At 46.6% G+C, this 27,798-nt stretch overlaps 1 protein-coding gene across 1 annotated transcript in view; it reads right to left on the reverse strand.

The window, feature by feature from the left end:
- The window catches only part of LOC135532198 (phospholipid-transporting ATPase ABCA3-like), an 86,434-nt gene that overhangs the window by 29,509 nt on the left and 29,127 nt on the right, over positions 1–27,798 (reverse strand). Inside the window, 14 exon segments of the mRNA XM_064959803.1 lie at positions 323–473; positions 2,634–2,844; positions 3,837–3,992; positions 8,055–8,135; positions 8,138–8,170; positions 8,173–8,219; positions 8,820–8,949; positions 10,796–10,907; positions 10,909–10,931; positions 14,988–15,169; positions 15,382–15,555; positions 21,731–21,851; positions 22,012–22,128; positions 22,198–22,457. Coding sequence (XP_064815875.1) covers positions 323–473; positions 2,634–2,844; positions 3,837–3,992; positions 8,055–8,135; positions 8,138–8,170; positions 8,173–8,219; positions 8,820–8,949; positions 10,796–10,907; positions 10,909–10,931; positions 14,988–15,169; positions 15,382–15,555; positions 21,731–21,851; positions 22,012–22,128; positions 22,198–22,457 — 1,798 coding nt within the window.

Here is a 27,798-nt window from a genome sequence, read left to right on the forward strand (position 1 = left end):
CAGGGACCAAAATACCACCCTATTCCCATTTTACTGCACTACTTTTCACCAGGTCAAAAGTGGTCAAAGTAGTACATCCAAATAAGGAATAGGGTGCCATTTGGGACATAAGCTATATATCTACTTGAAACATCACCCTTACCTCTAAAAGTATAGGTGTCTGTAATCATTCTGTAGCAAGCAGCAACACCCTCAGATTGGACCCAACTTGGGCTCATCAAAATAGACTGACAAAAATAGTATGTGTGTGTCACACTAAACACTGAGCTGTGGCCATCGGCACTGATGGCCTGTGTGAGATTGGGTATTGATTTTGTCTTACCGGTTGGTGCTCTCTTTGGGCAGAATGTATGAGAGCTCAGCCCCAGCACTGCTCTCCAGCGTGGCATTGGGAACACACATGTGGACCAGCCGTGTGATCTCAGACACGTTGCACAGCGCATCCTTCACGATCACCATGTGGTAGCCAGCACCTGAGACGCAGGAGAAGGAAGGTGAAGTTACATCTCTGAATCCCTCTACCATCACCTCATGACATTCTACCATGACTAGTTATTCACACTATGTTCTGTCTTGTATTCTTCACTCCCACTTCACCCCTTCTATCCAACCCTTTTCATTTCACCACTACATTCCACCTCTTCTCTTCTCTGTTTCCACAACCTCTCCATCACACCTGTTCATTTTATTATCCCTCCTCTCTTCCCTCTCCTACACCCTTTACCCTCTCTACCCATTCTTCTTTATCTCCCTCCCTCCTCTCTTCCCTCTCCTACACCCTTTACCCTCTCTACCCATTCTTCTCTTTCTCCCTCCCTCCTCTCTCTCCTCTCCCACACCCTTTACCCTCTCTACCCATTCTTCTCTTTCTCCCTCCCTCCTCTCCCCTCTCCCACACCCTTTACCCTCTCTACCCATTCTTCTTTCTCCCTCCCTCCTCTCTCCTACACCCTTTACCCTCTCTACCCATTCTTCTTTCTCCCTCCCTCCTCTCTTCCCTCTCCCACACCCTTTACCCTCTCTACCCATTCTTCTTTCTCCCTCCCTCCCTCCTCTCTCCCCTCTCCCACACCCTTTACCCCCTCTACCCATTCTTCTCTTTCTCCCTCTCCCCTCTCCCACACCCTTTACCCTCTCTACCCATTCTTCTTTCTCCCTCCCTCCTCTCTCCTACACCCTTTACCAGGGTGCCCTCTCTACCCATTCTTCTTTCTCCCTCCCTCCTCTCTTCCCTCTCCCACACCCTTTACCCATTCTTCTTTCTCCCTCCCTCCTCTCTCCCCTCTCCCACACCCTTTACCCCCTCTACCCATTCTTCTCTTTCTCCCTCCCTCCCTCTCCCCTCTCCTACACCCCTCTACCCATTCTTCTTTTCTCCCTCCCTCCCTCTCCCTCTCTCCTACACCCTTTACCCCCTCTACCCATTCTTCTCTTTCTCCCTCCCTCCCTCTCCCCTCTCCTACACCCTTTACCCCCTCTACCCATTCTTCTCTTTCTCCCTCCCTCCTCTCTCCCCTCTCCCACACCCTTTACCCCCTCTCCCCATTCTTCTCTTTCTCCCTCCCTCCTCTCTCCCACACCCTTTACCCCCTCTACCCATTCTTCTCTCTCCCACACCCTTTACCCTCTCTACCCATTCTTCTCTTTCTCCCTCCCTCCTCTCTTCCCTCTCCCACACCCTTTACCCTCTCTACCCATTCTTCTCTTTCTCCCTCCCTCCTCTTCCCTCTCCCACACCCTTTACCCTCTCTACCCATTCTTCTTTCTCCCTCCCTCCTCTCTCCCCTCTCCCACACCCTTTACCCCCTCTACCCATTCTTCTCTTTCTCCCTCCCTCCCTCTCCCCTCTCCTACACCCTTTACCCCCTCTACCCATTCTTCTCTTTCTCCCTCCCTCCCTCTCCTACACCCTTTACCCCCTCTACCCATTCTTCTCTTTCTCCCTCCCTCCTCTCTCCCCTCTCCCACACCCTTTACCCCCTCTACCCATTCTTCTCTTTCTCCCTCCCTCCTCTCTCCCCTCTCCCACACCCTTTACCCTCTCTACCCATTCTTCTCTTTCTCCCTCCCTCCTCTCTCCCACACCCTTTACCCCCTCTACCCATTCTTCCCTCTCCCACACCCTTTACCCTCTCTACCCATTCTTCTCTTTCTCCCTCCCTCCCTCTCCCCTCTCCCACACCCTTTACCCTCTCTACTCATTCTTCTTTCTCCCTCCCTCCTCTCTCCTACACCCTTTACCCTCTCTACCCATTCTTCTTTCTCCCTCCCTCCTCTCTTCCCTCTCCCACACCCTTTACCCTCTCTACCCATTCTTCTCTTTCTCCCTCCCTCCCTCTCCCTCTCCCACACCCTTTACCCCCTCTACCCATTCTTCTCTTTCTCCCTCCCTCCCTCTCCCCTCTCCTACACCCTTTACCCCCTCTACCCATTCTTCTCTTTCTCCCTCCCTCCCTCTCCCTCTCCTACACCCTTTACCCCCTCTACCCATTTTTCTCTTTCTCCCTCCCTCTCTCCCCTCTCCCACACCCTTTACCCCCTCTACCCATTTTCTCTTTCTCCCTCCTCTCTCCCCTCTCCCACACCCTTTACCCTCTCTCCCCATTCTTCTCTTTCTCCCTCCCTCCTCTCACCGTATTTGTTCTTGAGAAACAGTGGAGAGCCGCAGCACTGCAGCTCTCCCCCAGCCATGATGACTATACGGTCCCCCAGCAGGTCGGCCTCGTCCATGAAGTGCGTAGTCAGCAGGATGGTGCGCCCGCGCTTCTCGCCCTGGAGCAGGTCCCAGGTGGCCCGCCTCGCCGACGGGTCCATGCCCGACGTGGGCTCATCCAACATCACCACCTGGAGGGGAGGAGTGGTGAGATGGAGGGATGGAAGGACAAAGATAGAGACAGGGAGGGGGGTGGAGGAAAGGGAAGATTGAGGGATGGAAGTGAAGGGACAGAGAAAGAGCCAGAGGGGTAAGATGTGTTGAAATAGCCTTGTGTGTTGCACATACAGTGCATCAACTATTCATACCACATTTTGTTGTGTTACAGCCCAAATTCAAAATGGATTTCATAGATTGTTTTTCTCACCCATCTACACACAATACCCAATAATGACGAAGTAAAAACATGTTTTTAGGAATTTTTGAAAATGAAATAAATAAAAGTCTAATTTACCTAAGTATTCACACCCTCGAGTCAATACTTTGTAGAAGCACTTTTGGCATGGATTACAGCTGTGAGTAGGCTGGGTCAGTCTCTATGGATTGTGCAATATTTGCCCATTTATTATTTTCTACATTCTTCAAGGGCTGTCAAATTGGTTCTAGACGGAGGGGCCTTACATATTGTATGTGGGGGGTACAGAGATGAGATAGTCATTCAAAAATCATGTTAAACACTATTATTGCACACAGAGTGAGTCCATGCAACTTATTATGTGACTTGTTAAGCAAATGTTTAGGAGTAAACTTATTTAGGCTTGTCATAACAAACGGGTTGAATACTTATGGACTCGAGACATTTCAGCATTATATTTTCGTACATAAAAAAACAACATAATTCCACTTTGACATTATGAGGTATTGTGTTTAGGCCAGTGACAACAATCTCAACGTAATCCATTTTAAATGCAGGCTGTAACACAACAACATGTGGAAAAGGTCAAAGGGATATGTATTTATTTGTGCAATTATGTTATGCCTGTACTTTGACAATGCCACGCTAACTAACCCTCTGGGGTTAATAAAGCCATTTTGAATTGAGTGACAAGACCATACCTTCAGGTCAAAAGCAGTGCACTGAATAGGGAAATGAGTGGCATTTGGGACACAATACAATACTGACCTTGGAGTCTCCGATGAGGCCGATGCCAATGGATAGTTTCCTCTTCATCCCACCTGACAGGGTCTTGGAGTGGGAATGTCGCTTGTCCTCCAGGTTCAGAATCCTGATGATCCGGTCCACCTCAGCTGGAATCTTCTCCTGGGGATACCCCTTCAACTGGAGACGAGAGAGAGAGAGGAATACCCCTTCAGCTGGAGACGAGACAGAGGAATACCCCTTCAGCTGGAGACGAGACAGAGAGAGGAATACCCCTTCAGCTGGAGACGAGACAGAGAGAGGAGTAACCCTTCAGCTGGAGACGAGACAGAGAGAGGAATACCCCTTCAGCTGGAGACGAGACAGAGAGGAATAACCCCTTCAGCTGGAGACGAGACAGAGAGAGGAATACCCCTTCAGCTGGAGGCGAGACAGAGAGGAGTAACCCTTCAGCTGGAGACGAGACAGAGAGGAATACCCCTTCAACTGGAGACGAGACAGAGAGAGGAATAACCCTTCAGCTGAGGTGAGACAGAGAGAGGAATACTCCTTCAGCTGGAGACGAGACAGAGAGAGGAGTAACCCTTCAGCTGGAGACGAGACAGAGAGAGGAATACCCCTTCAGCTGGAGACGAGACAGAGAGAGGAATACCCCTTCAGCTGGAGAGACAGAGAGAGGAATACCCCTTCAGCTGGAGACGAGACAGAGAGAGGAATACCCTTCAGCTGGAGACGAGACAGAGAGAGGAATAACCCTTCAACTGGAGACAAGACAGAGAGAGGAGTAACCCTTCAACTGGAGACAAGAGAGAGAGAGAGGAATAACCCTTCAACTGGAGACGAGACAGAGAGAGGAATACCCCTTCAACTGGAGACGAGACAGAGAGAGGAATAACCCTTCAGCTGGAGACGAGACAGAGAGAGGAATAACCCCTTCAGCTGGAGACAAGACAGAGAGAGGAATAACCCTTCAGCTGGAGACGAGAGAGAGAGAGGAATACCCCTTCAGCTGGAGACGAGACAGAGAGAGGAATAACCCTTCAGCTGGAGACGAGACAGAGAGGAATAACCCTTCAGCTGGAGACGAGACAGAGAGAGGAATACCCCTTCAGCTGGAGACGAGACAGAGAGGAGGAATACCCCTTCAGCTGGAGACGAGACAGAGAGAGGAATACCCCCTTCAGCTGGAGACGAGACAGAGAGAGGAATACCCCTTCAGCTGGAGACTGGAGAGACAGAGAGAGGAATACCCCTTCAGCTGGAGACGAGACAGAGAGAGGAGTAACCCTTCAGCTGGAGACGAGACAGAGAGAGGAATAACCCTTCAGCTGGAGACGAGACAGAGAGAGGAATAACCCTTCAGCTGGAGACGAGACAGAGAGAGGAATACCCCTTCAGCTGGAGACGAGACAGAGAGAGGAATAACCCTTCAGCTGGAGACGAGACAGAGAGAGGAATACCCCTTCAACTGGAGACGAGACAGAGAGAGGAATACCCCTTCAGCTGGAGACGAGACAGAGACATAAGGAATAACCCTTCAGCTGGAGACGAGACAGAGAGAGGAGTAACCCTTCAGCTGGAGACGAGACAGAGAGAGGAATAACCCTTCAACTGGAGACGAGACAGAGAGAGGAATAACCCTTCAGCTGGAGACAAGACAGAGAGAGGAGTAACCCTTCAGCTGGAGACGAGACAGAGAGAGGAGTAACCCTTCAGCTGGAGACGAGACAGAGAGAGGAATAACCCTTCAGCTGGAGACGAGACAGAGAGGAGTAACCCTTCAACTGGAAACAAGACAGAGAGAGGAGTAACCCTTCAGCTGGAGACGAGACAGAGAGAGGAATAACCCTTCAGCTGGAGACGAGACAGAGAGAGGAATAACCCTTCAGCTGGAGACGAGACAGAGAGAGGAATAACCCTTCAACTGGAGACGAGAGAGAGAGAGAGAGAGAGGAATAACCCTTCAGCTGGAGACGAGACAGAGAGAGGAATAACCCTTCAGCTGGAGACGAGACAGAGAGAGGAATAACCCTTCAGCTGGAGACGAGACAGAGAGAGGAATAACCCTTCAGCTGGAGACGAGACAGAGAGAGGAATACCCCTTCAACTGGAGACGAGACAGAGAGAGGAATACCCCTTCAACTGGAGACGAGACAGAGAGAGGAATAACCCTTCAACTGGAGACGAGACAGAGAGAGGAATACCCCTTCAACTGGAGACGAGACAGAGAGAGGAATACCCCTTCAACTGGAGACGAGACAGAGAGAGGAGTAACCCTTCAACTGGAGACGAGACAGAGAGAGGAGTAACCCTTCAGCTGGAGATGAGACAGAGAGAGGAATAACCCTTCAGCTGGAGATGAGACAGAGAGAGGAGTAACCCTTCAGCTGGAGACGAGACAGAGAGAGGAGTAACCCTTCAGCTGGAGATGAGACAGAGAGAGGAGTAACCCTTCAACTGGAGACGAGACAGAGAGAGGAGTAACCCTTCAACTGGAGACGAGACAGAGAGAGGAATAACCCTTCAACTGGAGACGAGACAGAGAGAGGAATAACCCTTCAGCTGGAGACGAGACAGAGAGAGGAATACCCCTTCAACTGGAGACGAGACAGAGAGAGGAATACCCCTTCAGCTGGAGACGAGACAGAGAGAGGAATAACCCTTCAGCTGGAGACGAGACAGAGAGAGGAATAACCCTTCAACTGGAGACGAGAGAGAGAGAGAGAGGAATAACCCTTCAGCTGGAGACGAGACAGAGAGAGGAGTAACCCTTCAGCTGGAGACGAGACAGAGAGAGGAATAACCCTTCAACTGGAGACGAGACAGCGACATAAGGAATACCCCTTCAACTGGAGACAAGACAGAGAGAGAAAGAGACATAAGGAATAACCCTTCAACTGGAGGAGAGAGAGAGACATAAGGAATAACCCTTCAACTGGAGATGAGAGGCATAAGGAATACATACCACAGCTGGAGAGTGCAATAGAGAGCGAAAGCATGACAGAACGCAAGGGAGAGCGAGCGTGAGAGACATAAGTGGGAAGAAGGGAAGTATGGAATGTGAGGAAAAGTTAGAGTGAAATTGAGAAAGTAAACTTAAAAGGAACGATAAGAGGACGGAATGTAAGGAAAGTAGAGGGGAATGGTGCCTGCGTGCCTGTCTCTGTACCTGCATGCCTGTCTGTCTCTGTGCCCGTCTGACTCGGTGTCTGCGTGCCTGCCTGCCTGACTCGGTGCCTGCCTGCCTCCCTGACTCGGTGCCTGCCTGCCTGCCTGCCTCGGTGCCTGCCTGCCTGCCTGCCTCCCTGACTGCCTGCCTCCCTGACTCGGTGCCTGCCTGCCTGCCTGCCTCCCTGACTGCCTGCCTGCCTCCCTGACTCGGTGCCTGCCTGCCTCCCTGACTCGGTGCCTGCCTGCCTGCCTGCCTCCCCTGACTCGGTGCCTGCCTGCCTGCCTGCCTCCCTGACTCGGTGCCTGCCTGCCTGCCTGCCTCCCTGACTCGGTGCCTGCCTGCCTGCCTGCCTCCCTGACTCGGTGCCTGCCTGCCTGCCTGCCTCCCTGACTCGGTGCCTGCCTGCCTCCCTGCCTCCTGACTCGGTGCCTGCCTGCCTCCCTGACTCGGTGCCTGCCTCCCTGCCTGCCTCCCTGACTCGGTGCCTGCCTCCCTGCCTGCCTCGGTGCCTGCCTCCCTGCCTGCTTCCCTGACTCGGTGCCTGCCTGCCTGCCTCCCTGACTCGGTGCCTGCCTCCCTGACTCGGTGCCTGCCTGTCTGCCTGCCTCCCTGCCTCGGTGCCTCCCTGCCTCGGTGCCTGCCTCGGTGCCTCCCTGCCTCGGTGCCTGCCTCCCTGCCTCGGTGCCTGCCTCGGTGCCTGCGTGCCTGCCTCGGTGCCTGCCTGCCTGCCTGGGTGCCTGCCTGCCTCGGTGCCTGCCTGCCTGCCTGCCTGTCTCGGTGCCTGCCTGCCTGCCTGCCTGTCTCGGTGCCTGCCTGCCTGCCTGTCTCGGTGCCTGCCTGCCTGCCTGCCTGTCTCGGTGCCTGCCTGCCTGCCTGCCTGTCTCTGTGCCTGCCTGCCTGCCTGTCTCGGTGCCTGCCTGTCTCGGTGACTGCCTGCCTGCCTGCCTGTCTCGGTGCCTGCCTGCCTGTCTCGGTGCCTGCCTGCCTGCCTGTCTCGGTGCCTGCCTGCCTGTCTCGGTGCCTGCCTGCCTGTCTCGGTGCCTGCCTGCCTGCGTGTTTGCATGTCTTACCTGTGTGTAGAATAGCAGGTGCTCCCGGACAGTGAGGTTGTCAAAGAGCACGTCGTGCTGCGGACACAGGCCCAGGCTGTGAAACAGCGAATCAGAGCCATGTCCTGACAGATGTCACAGAGAAACCGTTAATGTAGGCCCTGCCACTACTGGGAGGAAACAGACCTGGAGGATACACAGAGAAACATAGCCGTTAATGTAGGCCCTGCTACTGAAACAGACCTGGAGGATACACAGAGAAACATAGCTGTTATTGTAGGCCCTGTTACTGAAACAGACCTGGAGGATACACAGAGAAACATAGCTGTTAATGTAGGCCCTGTTACTGAAACAGACCTGGAGGATACACAGAGAAACATAGCTGTTAATGTAGGCCCTGTTACTGAAACAGACCTGGAGGATACACAGAGAAACATAGCTGTTAATGTAGGCCCTGCTACTGAAACAGACCTGGAGGATACACAGAGAAACATAGCTGTTAATGTAGGCCCTGCTACTGAAACAGACCTGGAGGATACACAGAAAAACATAGCTGTTAATGTAGGCCCTGCTACTGAAACAGACCTGGAGGATACATAGAGAAACATAAGGAGTGAGTTTTACAATACAAAGCCTATTGTGAGATTGGTTTTAGAGTGGAGGCACACTGGCCTGTCTATGCTTGCGGTTCTGTTAGCGTCATCACTGTTTTCAATTCGGTCTGTAGATTGTACAAGGGAAAAGTAGCAATGTGTATGGCTGTGTGTGTGTGTGTGTGTGTCCCACCTGTCAGCATGGAGAGTGTGGTGGTCTTCCCGGCTCCGTTGTGCCCCAGCAGAACTGTGATCTGGCCCTCGAACATGTTCACTGTCAGATCCTTGACAGCCTGCCGCATCTTGTTACCCACTTTGAACTCCTGGCAGGATGAAAATCATTACATCTAAATGATTACAATGGCCAACCTATCCCTGGATTAAAATCATTACAATGGCCTACCTATCCCTGGATTAACATCATTACAATGGCCTACCTATCCCTGGATTAAAATCATTACAATGGCCTACCTATCCCTGGATTAACATCATTACAATGGCCTACCTATCCCTGGATTAAAATCATTACAATGGCCAACCTATCCCTGGATTAAAATCATTACAATGGCCTACCTATCCCTGGATTAAAATCATTACAATGGCCTACCTATCCCTGGATTAAAATCATTACAATGGCCTACCTATCCCTGGATTAAAACCATTTCATCTAAGTGATTACAACTGCCCATTTATCCACAGAGAAAATCATTAAGGACCGCAACCACCCGAGCCACGGCCTTTTCTCCCCATTTCCATCACTCTGACGCGGGCAATATAGGAGCATCATGACAAAAACTTCCTGCACTGTTTGGAGCCTAACAATTTCACTGTACCCTGTAATTACATTCTGCGACCCTGTGCATGCGACTAATAAACTAATATAATGATAACAATGGCCTACCTATCCCTGAGGGAAGTCATTATTTTGCTCTTTATTATCCCTCTCCAGCCCTGGACCTAAATCACCTCATCTCCGGCCCTGGGTGTAATCACCTCATCTCCGGCCCTGGGTGTATTCACCTCATCTCCGGCCCTGGGTGTAATCACCTCATCTCCGGCCCTGGACCTAAATCACCTCATCTCCGGCCCTGCGTGTAATCACCTCATCTCCGGCCCTGGGTGTAATCACCTCATCTCCGGCCCTGGGTGTAATCACCTCATCTCCGGCCCTGGGTGTAATCACCTCATCTCCGGCCCTGGGTGTAATCACCTCATCTCCGGCCCTGGGTGTAATCACCTCATCTCCGGCCCTGGGTGTAATCACCTCATCTCCGGCCCTGGGTGTAATCACCTCATCTCCGGCCCTGGGTGTAATCACCTCATCTCCGGCCCTGGGTGTAATCACCTCATCTCCGGCCCTGGGTGTAATCACCTCATCTCCGGCCCTGGGTGTAATCACCTCATCTCCGGCCCGTGTAATCACCTCATCTCCGGCCCTGGGTGTATTCACCTCATCTCCGGCCCTGGGTGTAATCACCTCATCTCCGGCCCTGGGTGTATTCACCTCATCTCCGGCCCTGGGTGTATTCACCTCATCTCCGGCCCTGGGTGTAATCACCTCATCTCCGGCCCTGGGTGTAATCACCCATCTCCGGCCCTGGGTGTAATCACCTCATCTCCGGCCCGGGTGTAATCACCTCATCTCCGGCCCTGGGTGTATTCACCTCATCTCCGGCCCCGGGTGTAATCACCTCATCTCCGGCCCCGGGTGTAATCACCTCATCTCCGGCCCCGGGTGTAATCACCTCATCTCCGGCCCCGGGTGTAATCACCTCATCTCCGGCCCTGGGTCTAAGGGCCTAGCGTCATAATCGCCTTCTCCATTATCCTTCTCCTCATCTCCTTCTCCCACACTTAGCAAAGTGTTTTAACTACCCAGCCCTGGGTTGTGTTGATTAATCTTCAAACGGAAGAAAACATACAAAAAATGTACCAAAAATCTCCTGCCTAGTTCCAGTTCGAAAACATCATTACATAACAATATGAAATGAGATGCTCTCTTTTACATGTTGAGGACCACACTGAAATAAAGGCACACTCCCATAATGGTAAAGCTACAAGGGGGGTTCTTTTTCTGTAAAAACATGTTCAACCACTTGATGTTACAGCCAAGGGGATGGGTAGGGATCGAATTGGGACTGGGTGGACAGGTTGCATTTAAGACCTTGCCTTGTTCAGGTGTTTGATCTTGACTCCTGAGACCAGTCCGGCTGGCTCCTCCTCGATGAACTCTCCCTTCAGAGCCTTCTCCACGTCTTCCTCTTCCTTCACCATGGCCATGGGGGCTGCTGCACCAGTAGGACGGCTGGAGAGAAAGGGAATGGGAGAAAGAAAATAAGTGGAATGCTTCTCTTTCCTCAGCTCGTACCCTTATGGTCAGTATCAGAAAGATACCTCTATCATAGGTCTTGTCTATGGAGTAAACATTAACCTAATCAGGGATGGGCAACTCCAGTCCTCGGGGCCGGAGTCGTCACACTTTCCCCCCATCCCTAGTCAACACAACTGATGAAACTAAAAGCATTCCAAACTGAAGACCATGATTAGTTGATTATTGGAGTCAGATGTATTAGCAGGGGCTTTGGAAAACATTCAATGAGACCCAAACATTCAATGACAAAGCATCCAAAACAAAACCACCCGATACGGCTGCTAATGGGGAAGTCATTGAGTTGTTACATAACCTGTCTGCCTCTCTGCTCCTTATCAAGACACTACACCAGCGTTTCCCACACTCGATCCTCGGGACCCCAAGGGCTCCACGTTTTGGTTTTTGCCCTAACACTACACAGCCAATTCAAATGATCAAAGTTAGATGATTAGTTGACTATTTGAATCAGCTGTGTATTGTTAGGGCAAAAACAAAAACATGCACCCTTAGGGTCCTGAGGACCAAGTTCAGGAAACCATGCACCACACACACACACCAAACTAAATCAACAAAACGGCCCTCTTGAAGGACAACAACAGCTATGACTGTAAATTAAGGTTGGGATGAGGAAGTGGGTGGGCTATTTTATGCTTAATTAAATAGCTATCCATCCCATGCTCGTTAATCAGTAAGGATATAAATGACAATAATGTAAACGACTATGGAATGGTTAACTGAGTAGGGAGGGAGTAAACACTACTGCAGTACTGCTGAACTCACAAAATGAATTTCCATGGAAATGGACAATACAAGCATTGTATTGTTGTCTAGAGTTTGTAATTTCCCTGTCTCTCTCTATCAAGCCAACGCACGCCGACTAAGACTATTGTTCATTACTGGATACTGGAGGTCAACCGATTAATCGGAATGGCCGATTAATTAGGTCCGATTTCAAGTTCACACAACAATCTGTAATCGGTCATTTTTTACACCTTTATTTCATCTTTATTTAACTTGGCAAGTCAGTTAAGAACACAGTGTTATTTTCAATGACGGCCTAGGAACTGTGGTTTAACTGCCTCGTTCAGGAGCAGAACGACAAATTTTTACCTGGTCAGCTCAGGGATTCAATCTTGCAACCTTACGGTTAACTAGTCCAACGCTCTAAACACCTGCGTCACGAGAAGCCCGCCTGTTACGCGAATGCAGTAAGAAGCCAAGGTAAGTTGCTAGCTAGCATTAAACTTAAATCTGTCATAAACACTAGTTATAACTACACATGGTTGGTGATGTTACTAGTTTATCTAGCATGTCCTGCGTTGCATATAATCGATGCAGTGCGCATTCGAGAAAAAGGACTGTCTTTGCTCCAACGTGTAACTAACCATAAACATCAATGCCTTTCTTAAAATCAATACACAGAAGTATATATTTTTAAACCTGCATATTTAGCTAAAAGAAATCCAGGGTAGCAGGCAATATTAACCAGGTGCAATTGTGTCACTTCTCTTGCGTTCATTGCACGCAGAGTCAGGGTATATGCAACAGTTTGGGCCGCCTGGCTCATTGCGAACTAATTTGCCAGAATTTTACATAATTATGACATAACATTGAAGGTTGTGCAATGTAACAGGAATATTTAGACTGATGGATGCCACACGTTGGATAAAATACGGAACGGTTCCGTATTTCACTGAAATAATAAATGTCTTGGTTTCGAGATGATAGTTTCCGGATTTGACCATATTAATGACCTAAGGCTCGTATTTCTGTGTGTTATTATGTTATAATTAAGTCTATGATTTGATAGAGCAGTCTGACTGAGCGATGGTAGGCACCAGCAGGTTCATAAGCATTCATCCAAACAGCACTTTCGTGCGTTTTGCCAGCAACCCTGCTGTTTATGATTTCAAGCCTATCAACTCCCAAGATTAGGCTGGTGTAATGATGTGAAATGGCTAGCTAGTTAGCGAGGTGAGCGCTAATAGCGTTTCAAACGTCACTTGCTCCGAGACTTGGAGTAGTTGTTCCCCTTGCTCTGCATGGGTAACGCTGCTTCGAGTGTGGCTGTTGTCGATATGTTCCTGTTTCGAGCCCAGGTAGGAGCGAGGAGAGGGACAGAAGCTATACTGTTACACTGGCAATACTAAAGTGCCTATAAGAACATCCAATAGTCAAAGGTATATGAAATCCAAATCGTATAGAGAGAAATAGTCCTACAATTCCTATAATAACTACAACCTAAAACTTCTTACCTGGGAATATTGCAGACTCATGTTAAAAGGAACCACCAGCTTTCATATGTTCTCATGTTCTGAGCAAGGAACTGAAACGTTAGCTTTCTTACATGGCACATATTGCACTTTTACTTTCTTCTCCAACACTTTGTTTTTTCATGATTTAAACCAAATTGAACATGTTTCATTATTTATTTAAGGCTAAATTGATTTTGATGTATTATATTAAGTTAAAATAAGTGTTCATTCAGTATTGTTGTAATTGTCATTATTACAAATAAATAAAATAAAAATTGTCAGATTAATCGGGAATAGACTTTTTTTTGGTCCTCCAATAAATCGGTATCGGCGTTGAAAAATCTTAATCGGTCAACCTCTAATGGATACCACGTCAGCAAATTAAATACGTTTCCCTTCCAGCACAGATTCAATGAAAATGTGATCATCTTAGTCTATCTTCCTGGGAGTCAATCTAAGTCCTCCTAGTCGGACATATTTAATGCTAAGTGGATATTAAGTCCCCTAGTCTTAAAGGACAACCTAAAAGTGGACCTTAAAGGATCCATCAGACATCTCAGACCCTAACCCTAGTGGACCTTAAAGGATCCATCAGACATCTGTCTAACCCTAGTGGACCTTAAAGGATCCATCAGACATCTGTCTAACCCTAGTGGACCTTAAAGGATCCATCAGACATCTGTCTTACCCTAGTGGACCTTAAAGGATCCATCAGACATCTGTCTAACCCTAGTGGACCTTAAAGGATCCATCAGACATCTGTCTTACCCTAGTGGACCTTAAAGGATCCATCAGACATCTGTCTTACCCTAGTGGAACTTAAAGGATCCATCAGACATCTGTCTAACCCTAGTGGACCTTAAAGGATCCATCAGACATCTGTCTAACCCTAGACCTTGGACCTTAAAGGATCCATCAGACATCTGTCTAACCCTAGTGGACCTTAAAGGATCCATCAGACATCTGTCTAACCCTAGTGGACCTTGATCCATCAGACATCTGTCTAACCCTAGTGGACCTTAAAGGATCCATCAGACATCTGTCTAACCCTAGTGGACCTTAAAGGATCCATCAGACATCTGTCTAACCCTAGTGGACCTTAAAGGATCCATCAGACATCTGTCTAACCCTAGTGGAACTTAAAGGATCCATCAGACATCTGTCTTACCCTAGTGGAACTTAAAGGATCCATCAGACATCTGTCTAACCCTAATGCAAGGGTTCTCAAACTTTAAGGGTCTGAGGACCCCTATCGTGGTATCAAATTCATCAGGGACCCACAGTCTTCCACTGCAAAACATTTTGCTATTGTGTGTCCTAATGAACATGTTTGGGTTTCCAGTCCAGGAAACACAGCCAGCCTCACTCTCAATGTCTGACACAACATATACTTCCTGATATTTCTTGCAAATAAACATAATTAGTCATTCTGCATTCCTCTCAGACGAGGGGTCAACAGGCAAAGCTCTAACGCGCATGTGTCAAACTCATTCCACAGAGTGCTGAGTGTCTGCAGGTTTTTACTCCTTCTTTGAACTTGAACAGTAAGGCATTTCCACGCGTTTGTTTAGGGCTTTTTTACCTGCAGACACTCAGCTCTCCAAGAAATGAGTTGGACACCCCTGCTCTAATAGATTTCTCCCCTGGGAACACTGACTTCATGGACACACACACACACACCTTATCTCCCCCCCACACCACCACCCAGACCCAACCTACACCCACTCCTACGTACCAGTAGGAAGAAGTAGCAGGGCAGAGGGACTCCGTACTCCCCTGGGAACACAGCCTCCACGTACCAGGCCACCAGGCCATAGAGCAGGGCATCCAGCAGCAGCAGCCCCAGCACCTGGGCCAGGGAGAAGTCATCGTCCACCGTCACCGACTCAAACAGGTTACACCACTGGATCCCCGTGCCTGAGGGAAGGGGGGGATGGACGGGAGGAGAGAGAGGGAGTAAAGTTGGGTAGAGACATTTGAAATATATTGTGTATAGATTGTGAAGACTCACAATTGGAGTGTTGGTATTTAAACACAACATTGGTATGAGGGCATTGGTGGGAGTGTGTGTGAGTGTGTGTCTCTCTGTGTGCGTCTGTCTGTGAGAGTCTCATGAGAACATGGCTCACCTTTGCCCTCAAACATGCCTAGTAGCTGCGCTCCCATGGCCATGGCCACATTGGAGATGAGGCAGGCAGACACCTTCTGGGCGTGGCTAAGCAGGTCGTAGCGAGGCCATAGGAACACGTACGGCAGGTAGGACAGGAAGTAGATGAAGCCGCCCGCCGCCGCTCCCACATTGGCTGGAGAGGGAGAGAGACGGAGTGTGTTTGAGAAAGATTATAGCAGTCAGACTGCAAAGAAACACTGATCTACAAATCCCCTTGGATCCCAAATAACTTGTCATTAGTGATTTTGTAGATGGCCTTGCTCAAACTGATCTCCTTAAACACGCTGAGAGGGAAAGGTCTGGGGGGGAAAACAGTTGTCACAACGTGGCCCTTTGGGGTGTATATCGTGGATCCCCCTCTCGCTCTCCCACCACAAGTTATGACTTTATGAAAGGTCAGAAATTCCTGGCAGAGATTCTCTCCCTGGCCATGCAGAAAGAGGGGGAAATAAAGATTGGTTCAACTCCTATTCCCAAAAATTGGAGGATTAAACAATATTTATATTTTTGTGGGAATGGTCCATGGGTATTTAAAGAACAATCCTGTCATAGTTGTTTTATTTTGTGACATTAGGAAGGATGGTAGCACAGAATAATGGTAGTTTTGGAAGTGTACGTTTCTCAGTTATTCATTTTCTACCTGAATGTTGCGTACAATATATGATTGAATATGAAACTATTTGTGAGAAGACGCAATGTCAATTTGGCCTTCTAAACGAGATACTTGTTTAGGTAACAAATCAAAATCAAATCAAGTTTATTTAGAAAGCCCTTCTTACATCAGCTGATATCTCAAAGTGCTGTATAGAAACCCAGCCTAAAACCCCAAACAGCAAGCAATGCAGGTGTAGAAGCACGGTGGCTAGGAAAAACTCCCTCGAAAGAAACCTAGAGAGGAACCAGGCTCTGAGGGGTGGCCAGGATGAGATTATAACAGAACATGGCCAAGATGTTAAAATGTTCATAGATGACCAGCAGGGTCAAATAATAATAATCACAGTAGTTGTCGAGGGTGCAACAAGTCAGCACCTCAGGAGTAAATGTCAGTTGGCTTTTTATAGCCAATCATTCAGAATGTCTCTACCGCTCCTGCTGTCTCTAGAGAGTTGAAAACAGCAGGTCTGGGACAGGTAACACGTCCGGTGAACAGGTCAGGATTCCATAGCCGCAAGCAGAACAGTTGAACAGTTTAGTTATAAAGTTAACTAGTCAGTGGCCACACCCCAGTGAGCCCAGACATTGCATCAGGCGTCATAGAACCGCCCCTTTTCCCACAGAGTATAAAACCCACTTCCTACAAAATATGTTTTTTTATTTTTTTTATTTAACCTTTATTTAACCAGGCAAGTCAGTTAAGAACAGTGTTTTATAAAGCAACTGTCACTGTGTTGTTGTTGACTGGTCAGCTTCTACAGAATCTTCAGACAGGACAGTAAATGAAGAGAGAAATGGGTGGAGAAATAGAGGAGAGAAAACAGAGGAGATGCATTGTGCAAGAGAAATACCGCAACACGTTCCTCTTTCTCCCCATTCTTCCTGTGAAATGACTAGGGCCCTGTGAAAAGCCAATTGTGGCTGACAATGTGCTGCTTTAGGCCTGAATGGAGCTTACGTACATAGAAACTACTAAGTTTCTATTATCTGTTCCTTTGGAGAACGAGAGAGAGAGAGAGAGAGAGAGATGACTTCCTTTAGGAGAACAATAAAAAGAGGGCAGATGAGTGTGTGCAGCTCAACCAATGTGAACACATACAAAGAGCGCAGAGAGAGCGACCGGGGGAGAGAGAGAGAGCGCCGGCCGAGAGAGATCATAAGAGCGCCGAGAGAGAGAGAGAGAGAGAGAGAGAGAGAGAGAGAGAGAGAGAGAGAGAGAGAGAGAGCCAGAGAGAGAGAGAGAGAGAGAGACACGAGAGAGCATCGAGAGAGAGAGAGAGAGCGCATCGAACGAGAGCGCATAGAGCGAGAGCGCATCGAGAGAGAGCGCATCGAGAGAGAGCGCATCGAGAGAGAGCGAGAGAGCGCATCGAGAGAGAGCGCATCGAGAGAGAGCGCATCGAGAGAGAGAGAGAGAGAGAGAGAGAGAGCGAGCGAGAGAGCGCCGAGAGAGAGAGAGAGAGAGAGAGAGCGCGCCGAGAGAGAGCGCGCCGAGAGATCGCCGAGAGAGAGAGAGATCGCCGAGAGAGAGAGAGATCGCCGAGAGAGAGAGATCGCCGAGAGAGAGAGAGATCGCCGAGAGAGAGAGAGATCGCCGAGAGAGATCGAGAGAAGAGGAGAAAGATCACATCTAATCTGAAAGGATGGACGAGGTTAAGGCAGTATTCAGCCTCTGTTCACCAATCAACTCCTTTCATCTCTATCGGTAATTACATAGAAGACAACTCTGGGCCAGGAAGAGGTAGTTAGAACAGGGGACTCATTGGTCCTGTGTGTGCAATGCCTGAGTGGAAGATTAATCTTAAAATAGTTATTCTGTGCCTGTCTGTTGAACAAGAGATAGGCTATCTGTATTTGCTATTCCTTCAACCTGCATTCCTTTCAGATGAGCACACATTGAGAGAGAGAGAGACAGAGAGAGAGAGAGAGAGAGAGAGAGGGGGAGGGAGAGAGAAAGAACACAAGAAACATTACTCACAGAATATTCCACCTGCTCTCCCTCCAAGGGACATTAATAATTCAGTCCCCAGAGAGGCCAGGTGCTACCTGACAGCAGGAGAGGGAGAACGAGTGAGGAGAGGTAGAGAGAGAAGAGGATGAGCTACTCTACCTTTTCCTGAGAAATGGGGGAGTGGTAAAACAATAGAAATAAAGGCGATAGAGAGCGTGAGAGACATTTTACTCAGATTACACAGACCCACAAAGAATTTGTAAACAAATCCAATGTTGATAATCTCCCATGTTGATCTTGTGAAATTCCAGTGTGCCATCACAGCAGCAAGATTTGTGACCTGTTGCCACAAGGGCAACCAGGGTAGAACAAAACACCATTGTAAATACAACCCATATTTATGTTGATTTATTTTCCCTTTTGTACTTTAACCGTTTGCACCTCACTACAACACTGTATATAGACATGACATTTCATACAAAACTATTATTTTGAAACTTTTGTAAGTGTAATGTTTACAGTAAATGCTTTATTGTTTATAATCTATTTCACTTTCTTTGGCAATGCAAGCATATGGTTCCCATGCCAATAAAGCCCCTTAAACTGAAATTGAATTGAGAGAGCGAGACAGGGAGAAATAAAGACAAAGGAAGAAATGCCTCATCTCTAAACGCAAGACACTAAAAACCTGACTCCACAGCCCTCCATCCACATCAGCCCCTGATCCAGTCCCCAGTGGACCCCAACATTCAGGCATGGCTGATTCCTCCATTACTACCAGCAAGAAGCAAAAAGCAATGAAGAAATTATGTTTCAGTTTGCTTCCTGAATTTAAATGAAGCCCCCTTTGCAGAGTCACGCCAAGGAGCCCGTCAATGGGAATACCCACTCACCTAACTCTGCAGTTCAGATCTGAATGTGAGTACCCACTCACCTAACGCTGCAGGAGGTCAGAGTTTCAGGCAGCGGAAGGCCACCTGGAGAGGGGTCCTGTTGTGACTAGGGGCCAGGCACAGCTGAGGCCAGCTAAAAGCCCTTTCTCGCCCTACTCTAATAATGACATCATACTGTATGTCACACACCCAACCAATAATGTAAAAAAAAAAAGAAGAATCAGGAGAAAATATACCATTCACACCGTAATCAGACGCAATTTCAATGTTTTAATTTTCTAAGCTTTCAGCTACTCTTTTACAAGCCAAAGCCTGACAGAAATTGTATGGCTGCTGGGAGTAAATAACAGCTTGTCTGATTACACCAGAGTCCAAATTGGTCTTGAACACAATTGCAGATCATTTTAATCTCCATCTGCACTCTTTTGTTGAGGAACGATTTGGAGAAATTGGACTGGACTTTTTTGTTCGAAAAGATATGAAAGTATAGAAGAAAGAAATTGTGAAAGAGAAATGATAAAGGACTATCAAGCATAATCAACTGAAGGCCATTTAATAATCACCATTACCTTTTGTGTGAGGGTATGATATTAGCAATAACCAAATGCGTGAGATTGGCTGTGTGTGATTGGCTGTGCTTTAATCCTTGGTCATGTTCAGTCGGCACAAACCAAGAAAACCTTCCGAAACTGAGTGAAATGAGGAGGTACCCTCTGAACTTGAAGCTTAACAGCTCAACACCCAGGATGTGTAGAACTGGAAATGTAATGTATCATATAGCATCAATCGCCTTCGATTAGAACATAAACAATTGATTATTCTAAACCTCCCAAGCATGTGTATTGGCTGCTAAACATAAACGTGTAGACATACAGGTTTTTCACCAAATCTCCTCTCCCTTTGTTCCAGTTTGTCACGTCAAGTGACTGTTTAATTATTCCATGAGGCTGAATAGACATTTGATTGCCCATCTTCCAGGCTCCAATGACTGATGGAGCTGGTTTACTGCTGTTCACTCAGAGGAAAGACGAAACAACCTCAGGAGAGTCAAATAATATGATCTACACTACATTTACGGTTGAAGTCGGAAGTTTACATACACCTTAGACAAATACATTTAAACTCAGTTTCACAATTCCTGACATTTAATCCTAGTAGAAATTCCCGGTTTTAGGTCGGTTAGGATCAACACAATATTTTAAGAATGTGAAATGTCAGAGAGAATGATTTCAGCTTTTATTTCTTTCATCACATTCCCAGTGGGTCAGAAGTTCACATACACTCAATTAGTATTTGGTAGCATTGACTTTAAATGGTTTAATTTGGGTCAAACGTTTTGGGTAGCCTTCCACAAGCTTCCCATACTAACAATTTTGGCCCATTCCTCCTGACAGAGCTGGTGTAACTGAGTCAGGTATGTAGGCCTCCTTGCTCGCACATGCTTTTTCAGCTCTGCCCACAAATTTTCTATGGGATTGGGGTCAGGGCTTTGTGATGGCCACTCCACTACCTTGACTTTGTTGTCCTTAAGCCATTTTGCCACAACTTTGGAAGTATGCTTGGGGTCATTGTCCATTTGAAAGACACATTTGTTTTAACTTCCTGACTAATGTCTTGAGATGTTGCTTCCATATATCCACATAATTTTCCTACCTCATGATGCCATCTATTTTGTGAAGTGCACCAGTCCCTCCTGCAGCAAAGCACCCCCACAACATGATGCTGCTACCCCCCGTGCTTCGCGGTAGGAATGGTGCTCTTCTACTTGCAAGCTTCCCCCTTTTTCCTCCAAATATAACGATGGTCATTATGGCCAAACAGTTCTATTTTTGTTTCATCAGACCAGAGGACATCTGCAAAAAGTACGATCATTGTCCCCATGTGCAGTTGCAAACCTTAGTCTGGCTTTTTTATGGCGGTTTTGGAGCAGTGGCTTCTTCCTTGCCGAGTGGCCTTTCAGGTTGTCGATATTTTACTGTGGATATAGATACTTTTGTACCCGTTTCCTCCAGCATCTTCACAAGGTCCTTTGCTGTTGTTCTGGGACTGATTTGCACATTTCGCACCAAATTACGTTACTCTCTAGGAGACAGAACGCATCTCCTTCCTGAGCGGTATGACGCCTGTCTGGTCCCATGGTGTTTATACTTACGTACTATTGTTTGTACAGATGAACATGGTACCTTCAGGCATTTGGAAATTGCTCCAAAGGATGAACCAGACTTGGAGGTCTACAAGTATTTTTCTTGGCTGATTTCTTTTGATTTTCCCATGATGTCAAGCAAAGAGGCACGGAGTTTGAAGGTATGCCTTGAAATACATCCACAGGTACACCTCGAATTGACTCAAATTATGTAAATTAGCCTAACAGAAGCTTCTAAAGCATGACATCATTTTCTGGAATTTTCCAAGCTGTTTAAAGGCACAGTCAACTTAGTGTATGTAAACTTCTGATCCACTGGAATTGTGATGCAGTGAATTTCAAGTGAAATAATCTTTATGTAAACAATTGTTCAAAAATTACTTGTCATGCACAAAGTAGATGTCCTAACCGACTTGCCAAAACTATAGTTTGTTAACAAGAAATGTGAGGAGTGGGTGAAAAACACGTTTTAAGGTTGGAGTCTTTAAAACGTATGTAAACTTCCAACTTCAACTGTAACAGAACATACTATACACAATGGAGCATCTCTCAGATAGCACAGGATGGCTGAGATTTTAGAAAACCATGAATAAACAGACAGATGGAAGGTCAGACAGACATTTTGAGACACAAACAAACCTCTTGAAACACACACACACACACACACCTCTTGAGAAGAAGGCACTGATCATGAAGCTGAAGTTGATGGTTGCCACGGCAAAGACAAGCAGGAAGACAAAGACCAGGGTGGGGTCACTATAGGTCAACACAGCTCCATTAGGGCTCACCTAGAAAGGGCCAGGACAGGAAAGAACATCATTATCATCATGAATACTAAACACACTGAATGAAAAATAATTCCCCTCCTCAAAGCAATAGAAAGAAAAGACTAGTTAAGTGTTTTGTTTGTGTTTTATAACATAACCGTTAGGTAAAGTGCAAACTCACCTTGATGCAGAAGAGCAGCGTGACGAAGAACATGGAGATGGCGAGGAAGAGGAAGAACATGAGGAACCAGGCCGTCCAGTGCAGCCAGTTACTGAGGCCCATCATCCGCATGTACTCCTGTAGAGAGTAAGTAGAGTGAGATGGACCGTTTGTTTGACTGACAGGTAATCACTCCACCTCACCCACCTTGAGCTTCCTCTCCTTCTCCTGCACCACGGCCCTCACGATGTTCAGAGAGGTATAGGTGAGGCTCAGCACCAGGAGGAGGGGCAGCTGGTTCTGGATGGCCAGGATGAACACATCGTACATGAACGGCGGGAAGGGGAATCGGCGGAGGACCACCCGGGTGTGGGAGAGGAGCCAGGCTGCTCCTGTGCTGTTATAGGAACGCATGATGGCCTGGTTGACCGCATGCTGCACTGCCAGGAAGCCCTCGCGGAAATAACCTGCGGAGAGGAATCGGGTTATGTTAGAATAACGACATCCCAATTCTCACAATGTGGGCCCTTGTGCACTCCCCCCATGGATCAGCACAAACATGTGCTACAGCCTAGGGGAGGTTCTTTAATAAGTCTCCTGACAATGTTAGTCTGTGAAACCCAAGTCATGTTTTCCTGTTTGCTTATGGCGGAATACAGCTCATTCAGTTCAGCGTTAGTGCCAGCATCAGTCTGTGGTGGTATGTAAACAGCTACAAAGAATAAAGATGAAAACTCTCAGGCGAACAATAGCTCGAGACTTCCTTAGATATCATGCACCGGCTGTTGTTTACAAAAATACATAGACCGCCGCCCCTCGTCTTACCAGACGCCTATGTTCTATCCTGCCGGTACATCGTATAACCAGCCAGCTGTATGATAATATTGTCATCATTCAGCCACAACTCCGTGAAGCATAAGATGTTACAGTTTTTGGTAGTTGGCAGTTTAATCTTCCCCGTAACTCTGCGATTTTATTCTCCAAAGATTGCACGTTTGCGAGCAGAGTGAAGTGGGTGTTTCTTCAATAGCCTACAAATTCTCAGATGGCAGCAAGACCGTCGGCCCCTAATTCTACGCCTCCTCTTCACGCAGATCACGGGGATCGGGGGCCTGTTCCCGAGGAAGCAGTATAGTCTTTACGTCAGGATCGTCAGAGTCATGAAAGGGAAAAAAGGATTCTGCTAGTCCGTGGTGAGTAATCACAGTCCTGTGGTCTAGAAGTTATTTTCGGTCATAAGAGACGGTAGCGGCAACATTATGTACAAAATAAGTAAAACAATGTGTTACAAACAACGCATATGAACAACAAACAAAAAAATATCGGCTGGGGCCACGTAAAACATCTGCCTGCATTCTCCAGCGCCATCTTACTAGGGCCCATTCTCGGCGTCTATACCTTGGGCCCATTGTTTTTCCTGTTCATGTCATACTGTATACTGGTGGGGAAAAAACGTCTGGTTCTAAGTATGACACTCTTCCATTACCATGGAGATAAACAGGAAATGAGGACTCATTCTGACCTTTTTACCAGATCATTCCTTAACCCCACCATTTTAACATATGCTGATCTGAAAATGTTGACAACAGCTACTCACTGAATAATCTGAACTGATGAAGGGATAGACAGCTGAAAGAGGCAGGAGGTAGGCCTCAGTAATGATGAACACTTTTACATTTTAATCCATATTTAAAAATTCATGAATTCTGACTTAAACTCTTTGTGGTTATTGTCAAGTAGACTGGAATGGTTTCCTCTAGGCGAGCCTTGGGCCATATTCATTAGGCACCAATTATTTTTTTAACACTGAAACATTTTCGTATATGTTTTCCATTGTGTGCTTTAATAAATATGACCCTGATATCTCCCATTGGAGACACATTAACACAGCCACTTAATTTGAGATCAAAGGTATGGCTCAGTAGAGAACACCAGAACGCCAGTTCTCCTCTGTTCTCGTCACTCGTTCATCATCTCTTCCTCTTTTGAGAGTCAGAATATTGACATAGCTTCAAAGAGGAAGGAGGAAGGGAATCAAAAGGGCAGGGTCTAAGATGGAGGATCTGGAGCCATGAGCAAAGAGATGGGGCAAATCTCAACAACATCCTATTCTCAATTTAATACACAACTTGTTACGCAACCACCGCCACCACCACCATCGTTTCTGGATATATTCTGGAAAATATTAAAAAAATATCTGAGCCGTCACCATTTATCAGAGAGAAAAGTGAATATATATATGGATGGACAAAAAAAATAAAAAATAAAGTTTCCTGATGATGAAGGCAAAGCTGTGAAAAATACCATTTGGGTTGGAAAGGTAGTGTGACAAGGGGGTATCACTAGATTACAGGGCTCAGCCAAACACTGTTGCCCTGTGACACAGAGCAAGGGTTGCCATGGGAACGTAGCGGGAGCAAGGAGGAAAGGTTATCTTTCAAGGGGCTGTGCAAATAGCTAAAGCTCTCTCATAGAGTGTGTGATATGTGAACACGAGATAATGACAGTGCACCTGACTGTGGCAGTTGGTTAAACCCTCCTGTGAAGGAGTACAGGTTTACATGTTATATTGTATATGCCACTTAGGGGTCACTTTCATGCAAAGTAGAGTTGTGTTTAATAACAATAAAAAAAGTGTTTGTCATGCTTCAGACTAGAGGTCGACCGATTAATCGGAATGGCCGATTATTTAGGGCCAATTTCATAACAATTGGAAATCAATATTTTTGGGCGCCGATTTTGTATTTTTACATAAACATTTAATCTTTATTTAACTAGGCAAGTCAGTTAAGAACACATTCTTATGTTCAATGACGGACTAGGAACGGTGGGTTAACTGCCTCGTTCAGGGGCAGAAAGACAGATTTTCACCTTGTCAGCTCGGGGATCCAATCTTGCAACCTTACAGTTAACTAGTCCAAAGCAATAACGACCTGCCTCTCTCTCGTTGCACTCCACAAGGAGACTGCCAGTTACGCAAATGCAGTAGGCCAAGGTAAGTTGCTAGCTAGCATTAAACTTATCTTATAACAAACAATCAATCAATCATAATCACTAGTTAACTACACATGGTTGATGATATTACCAGATATTGTCTAGCGTGTCCTTTGTTGCATATAATCTGACTGAGCATACAAGCATACAAGTATCTGACTGAGCGGTGGTAGGCAGAAGCAGGCGCGTAAACATTCATCCAAACAGCACTTTAGTGCATTTTGCCAGCAGCTCTTCGTTGTGCGTCAAGCATTGCGCTGTTTATGACTTCAAGCCTATCAACTCCCGAGATGAGGTTGGTGTGACCAAAGTGAAATGGCTGGCTAGTTAGCGCGCGCTAATAGCATTTCAAACTTCACTCGCTCTGAGCCTTGGGGTGGTTGTTTACCTTGCTCTGCATGGGTAACGCTGCTTCGATGTGGTGGCTGTTGTCATTGTGTTGCTGGTTTGAGCCCAGGGAGGAGCGAGGAGTGGGACGGAAGCTATACTGTTACACTGGCAATACTAAAGTGCCTATAAGAACATCCAATAGTCAAAGGTTAATGAAATACAAATGGTATAGAGTGAAATAGTCCTATAATAAATACAACCTAAAACTTCTTACCTGGGAATATTGAAGACTCATGTTAAAAGGAACCACCAGCTTTCATATGTTCTCATGTTCTGAGCAAGGAACTGAAACGTTAGCTTTCTTACATGGCACATATTGCACTTTTACTTTCTTCTCCAACACTTTGTTTGATTGAACATGTTTCATTATCTACTTGAGCCTAAATTGATTTTATTGATGTATTAAGTTAAAATAAGTGTTAATTCAGTATTGTTGTAATTGTCATTATTACAAATACGTTTTTTTATATTTTAAATGTATGTATTTATTAAATCGGCCGATTAAAATCGGTACTGGCTTTTTTGGTCCTCCAATAATCGGTATCGGTGTTGAAAAATCATAATCGGTCGACCTCTACTTCAGACAGCTACGGTCTCTCCACACACACAAACTCCTTCCTCTCATATCTGGCTCTGATCCACTGTTCCCGAAGGAGCCTGCAGAAACACTTGGTGTTTGTTTACTTTATTTACTGTGTTTATGCTTGAAAATATTCACTGTCAATAATGTCTGATTAACCAACATGGATGACAGATCAGGGTGGTGTTCATTAGGGCACGCAAATGAATATGTTTCGCAATGGAACACAAAAAGGAGTATTTCTTATTGGACCAGTCCAGATAGTTACTCCCGGTTTCAGTCCATTTGGTGCCTAATGAACACAACCCTGGAGTTCTCATCCAGTGAGTGTATAATGGTGTACTTACCTTTTAAATATTATAAATATTATATTGCTCCTCTGCCCTGTCAAATAATCAGGATTGTCAAGGCAAAATATTTTATTACAGAAATGATTGGAATGGACGGTCACCCATAAAAATACTTTGATACCCTTCTCTCCAATTCCTTCTGACCCGCTCCGAATGTATCATTCCCATTTCACGTCTTCCCCCGCCCTCACCACCCTTGTCTTTCAACACTTTCCCTCACTCTCTCTCTCTCTCTTCGCTCTGTCTGTCTTATCAGTAATCTGTCTTAACATGTACACAGGCAATATGAACAGGCAAACACAAACATATGAAGCCCGAGACTGTGTTTATGTGTGTGTGTATACACAGTGGGGCAAAAAAGTATTTAGTCAGCCACCAATTGTGCAAGTTCACCCACTTAAAAGATGAGAGAGGCCTGTAATTTTCATCATATGTACACTTCAACTATGACAGACAAAATGAGAAGAAAATAAATCCAGAAAATCACATTGTAGGATTTTTAATGAATTTATTTGCAAATTATGATGGAAAATAAGTATTTGGTCACCTACAAACAAGCAAGATTTCCGGCTCTCACATACCTGTAACTCCTTCTTTAAGAGGCTCCTCTGTCCTCCACTCGTTACCTGTATTAATTACACCTGTTTGAACTTGTTATCAGTATAAAAGACACCTGTCCACAACCTCAAACAGTCACACTCCAAACTCCACTATGGCCAAGACCAAAGAGCTGTCAAAGGACACCAGAAACAAAATTGTAGACCTGCACCAGGCTGGGAAGACTGAATCTGCAATAGGTAAGCAGCTTGGTTTGAAGAAATCAACTGTGGGAGCAATTATTAGGAAATGGAAGACATACAAGACCACTGATAATCTCCCTCGATCTGGGGCTCCACGCAAGATCTCACCCCGTGGGGTCAAAATGATCACAAGAACGGTGAGCAAAAATCCCAGAACCACACGGGGGACCTAGTGAATGACCTGCAGAGAGCTGGGACCAAAGTAACAAAGCCTACCATCAGTAACACAGGACTCAAATCCTGCAGTGCCAGACGTGTCCCCCTGCTTAAGCCAGTACATGTCCAGGCCCGTCTGAAGTTTGCTAGAGAGCATTTGGATGATCCAGAAGAAGATTGGGAGAATGTCATATGGTCAGCTGAAACCAAAATAGAACTTTTTGGTAAAAACTCAACTCGTCGTGTTTGGAGGACAAAGAATGCCGAGTTGCATCCAAAGAAAACCATACCTACTGTGAAGCATGGGGGTGGAAACATCATGCTTTGGGGCTGTTCCTCTGCAAAGGGACCAGGACGACTGATACGTGTAAAGGAAAGAATGAATGGGGCCATGTATCGTGAGATTTTGAGTGAAAACCTCCATCAGCAAGGGCATTGACGATGAAACATGGCTGGGTCTTTCAGCATGACAATGATCCCAAACACACCGCCAGGGCAACGAAGGAGTGGCTTCATAAGAAGCATTTCAAGGTCCTGG

This window comes from Oncorhynchus masou, unplaced genomic scaffold (assembly GCF_036934945.1).
Source record: "Oncorhynchus masou masou isolate Uvic2021 unplaced genomic scaffold, UVic_Omas_1.1 unplaced_scaffold_1765, whole genome shotgun sequence".
NCBI lineage: Eukaryota > Metazoa > Chordata > Actinopteri > Salmoniformes > Salmonidae > Oncorhynchus > Oncorhynchus masou.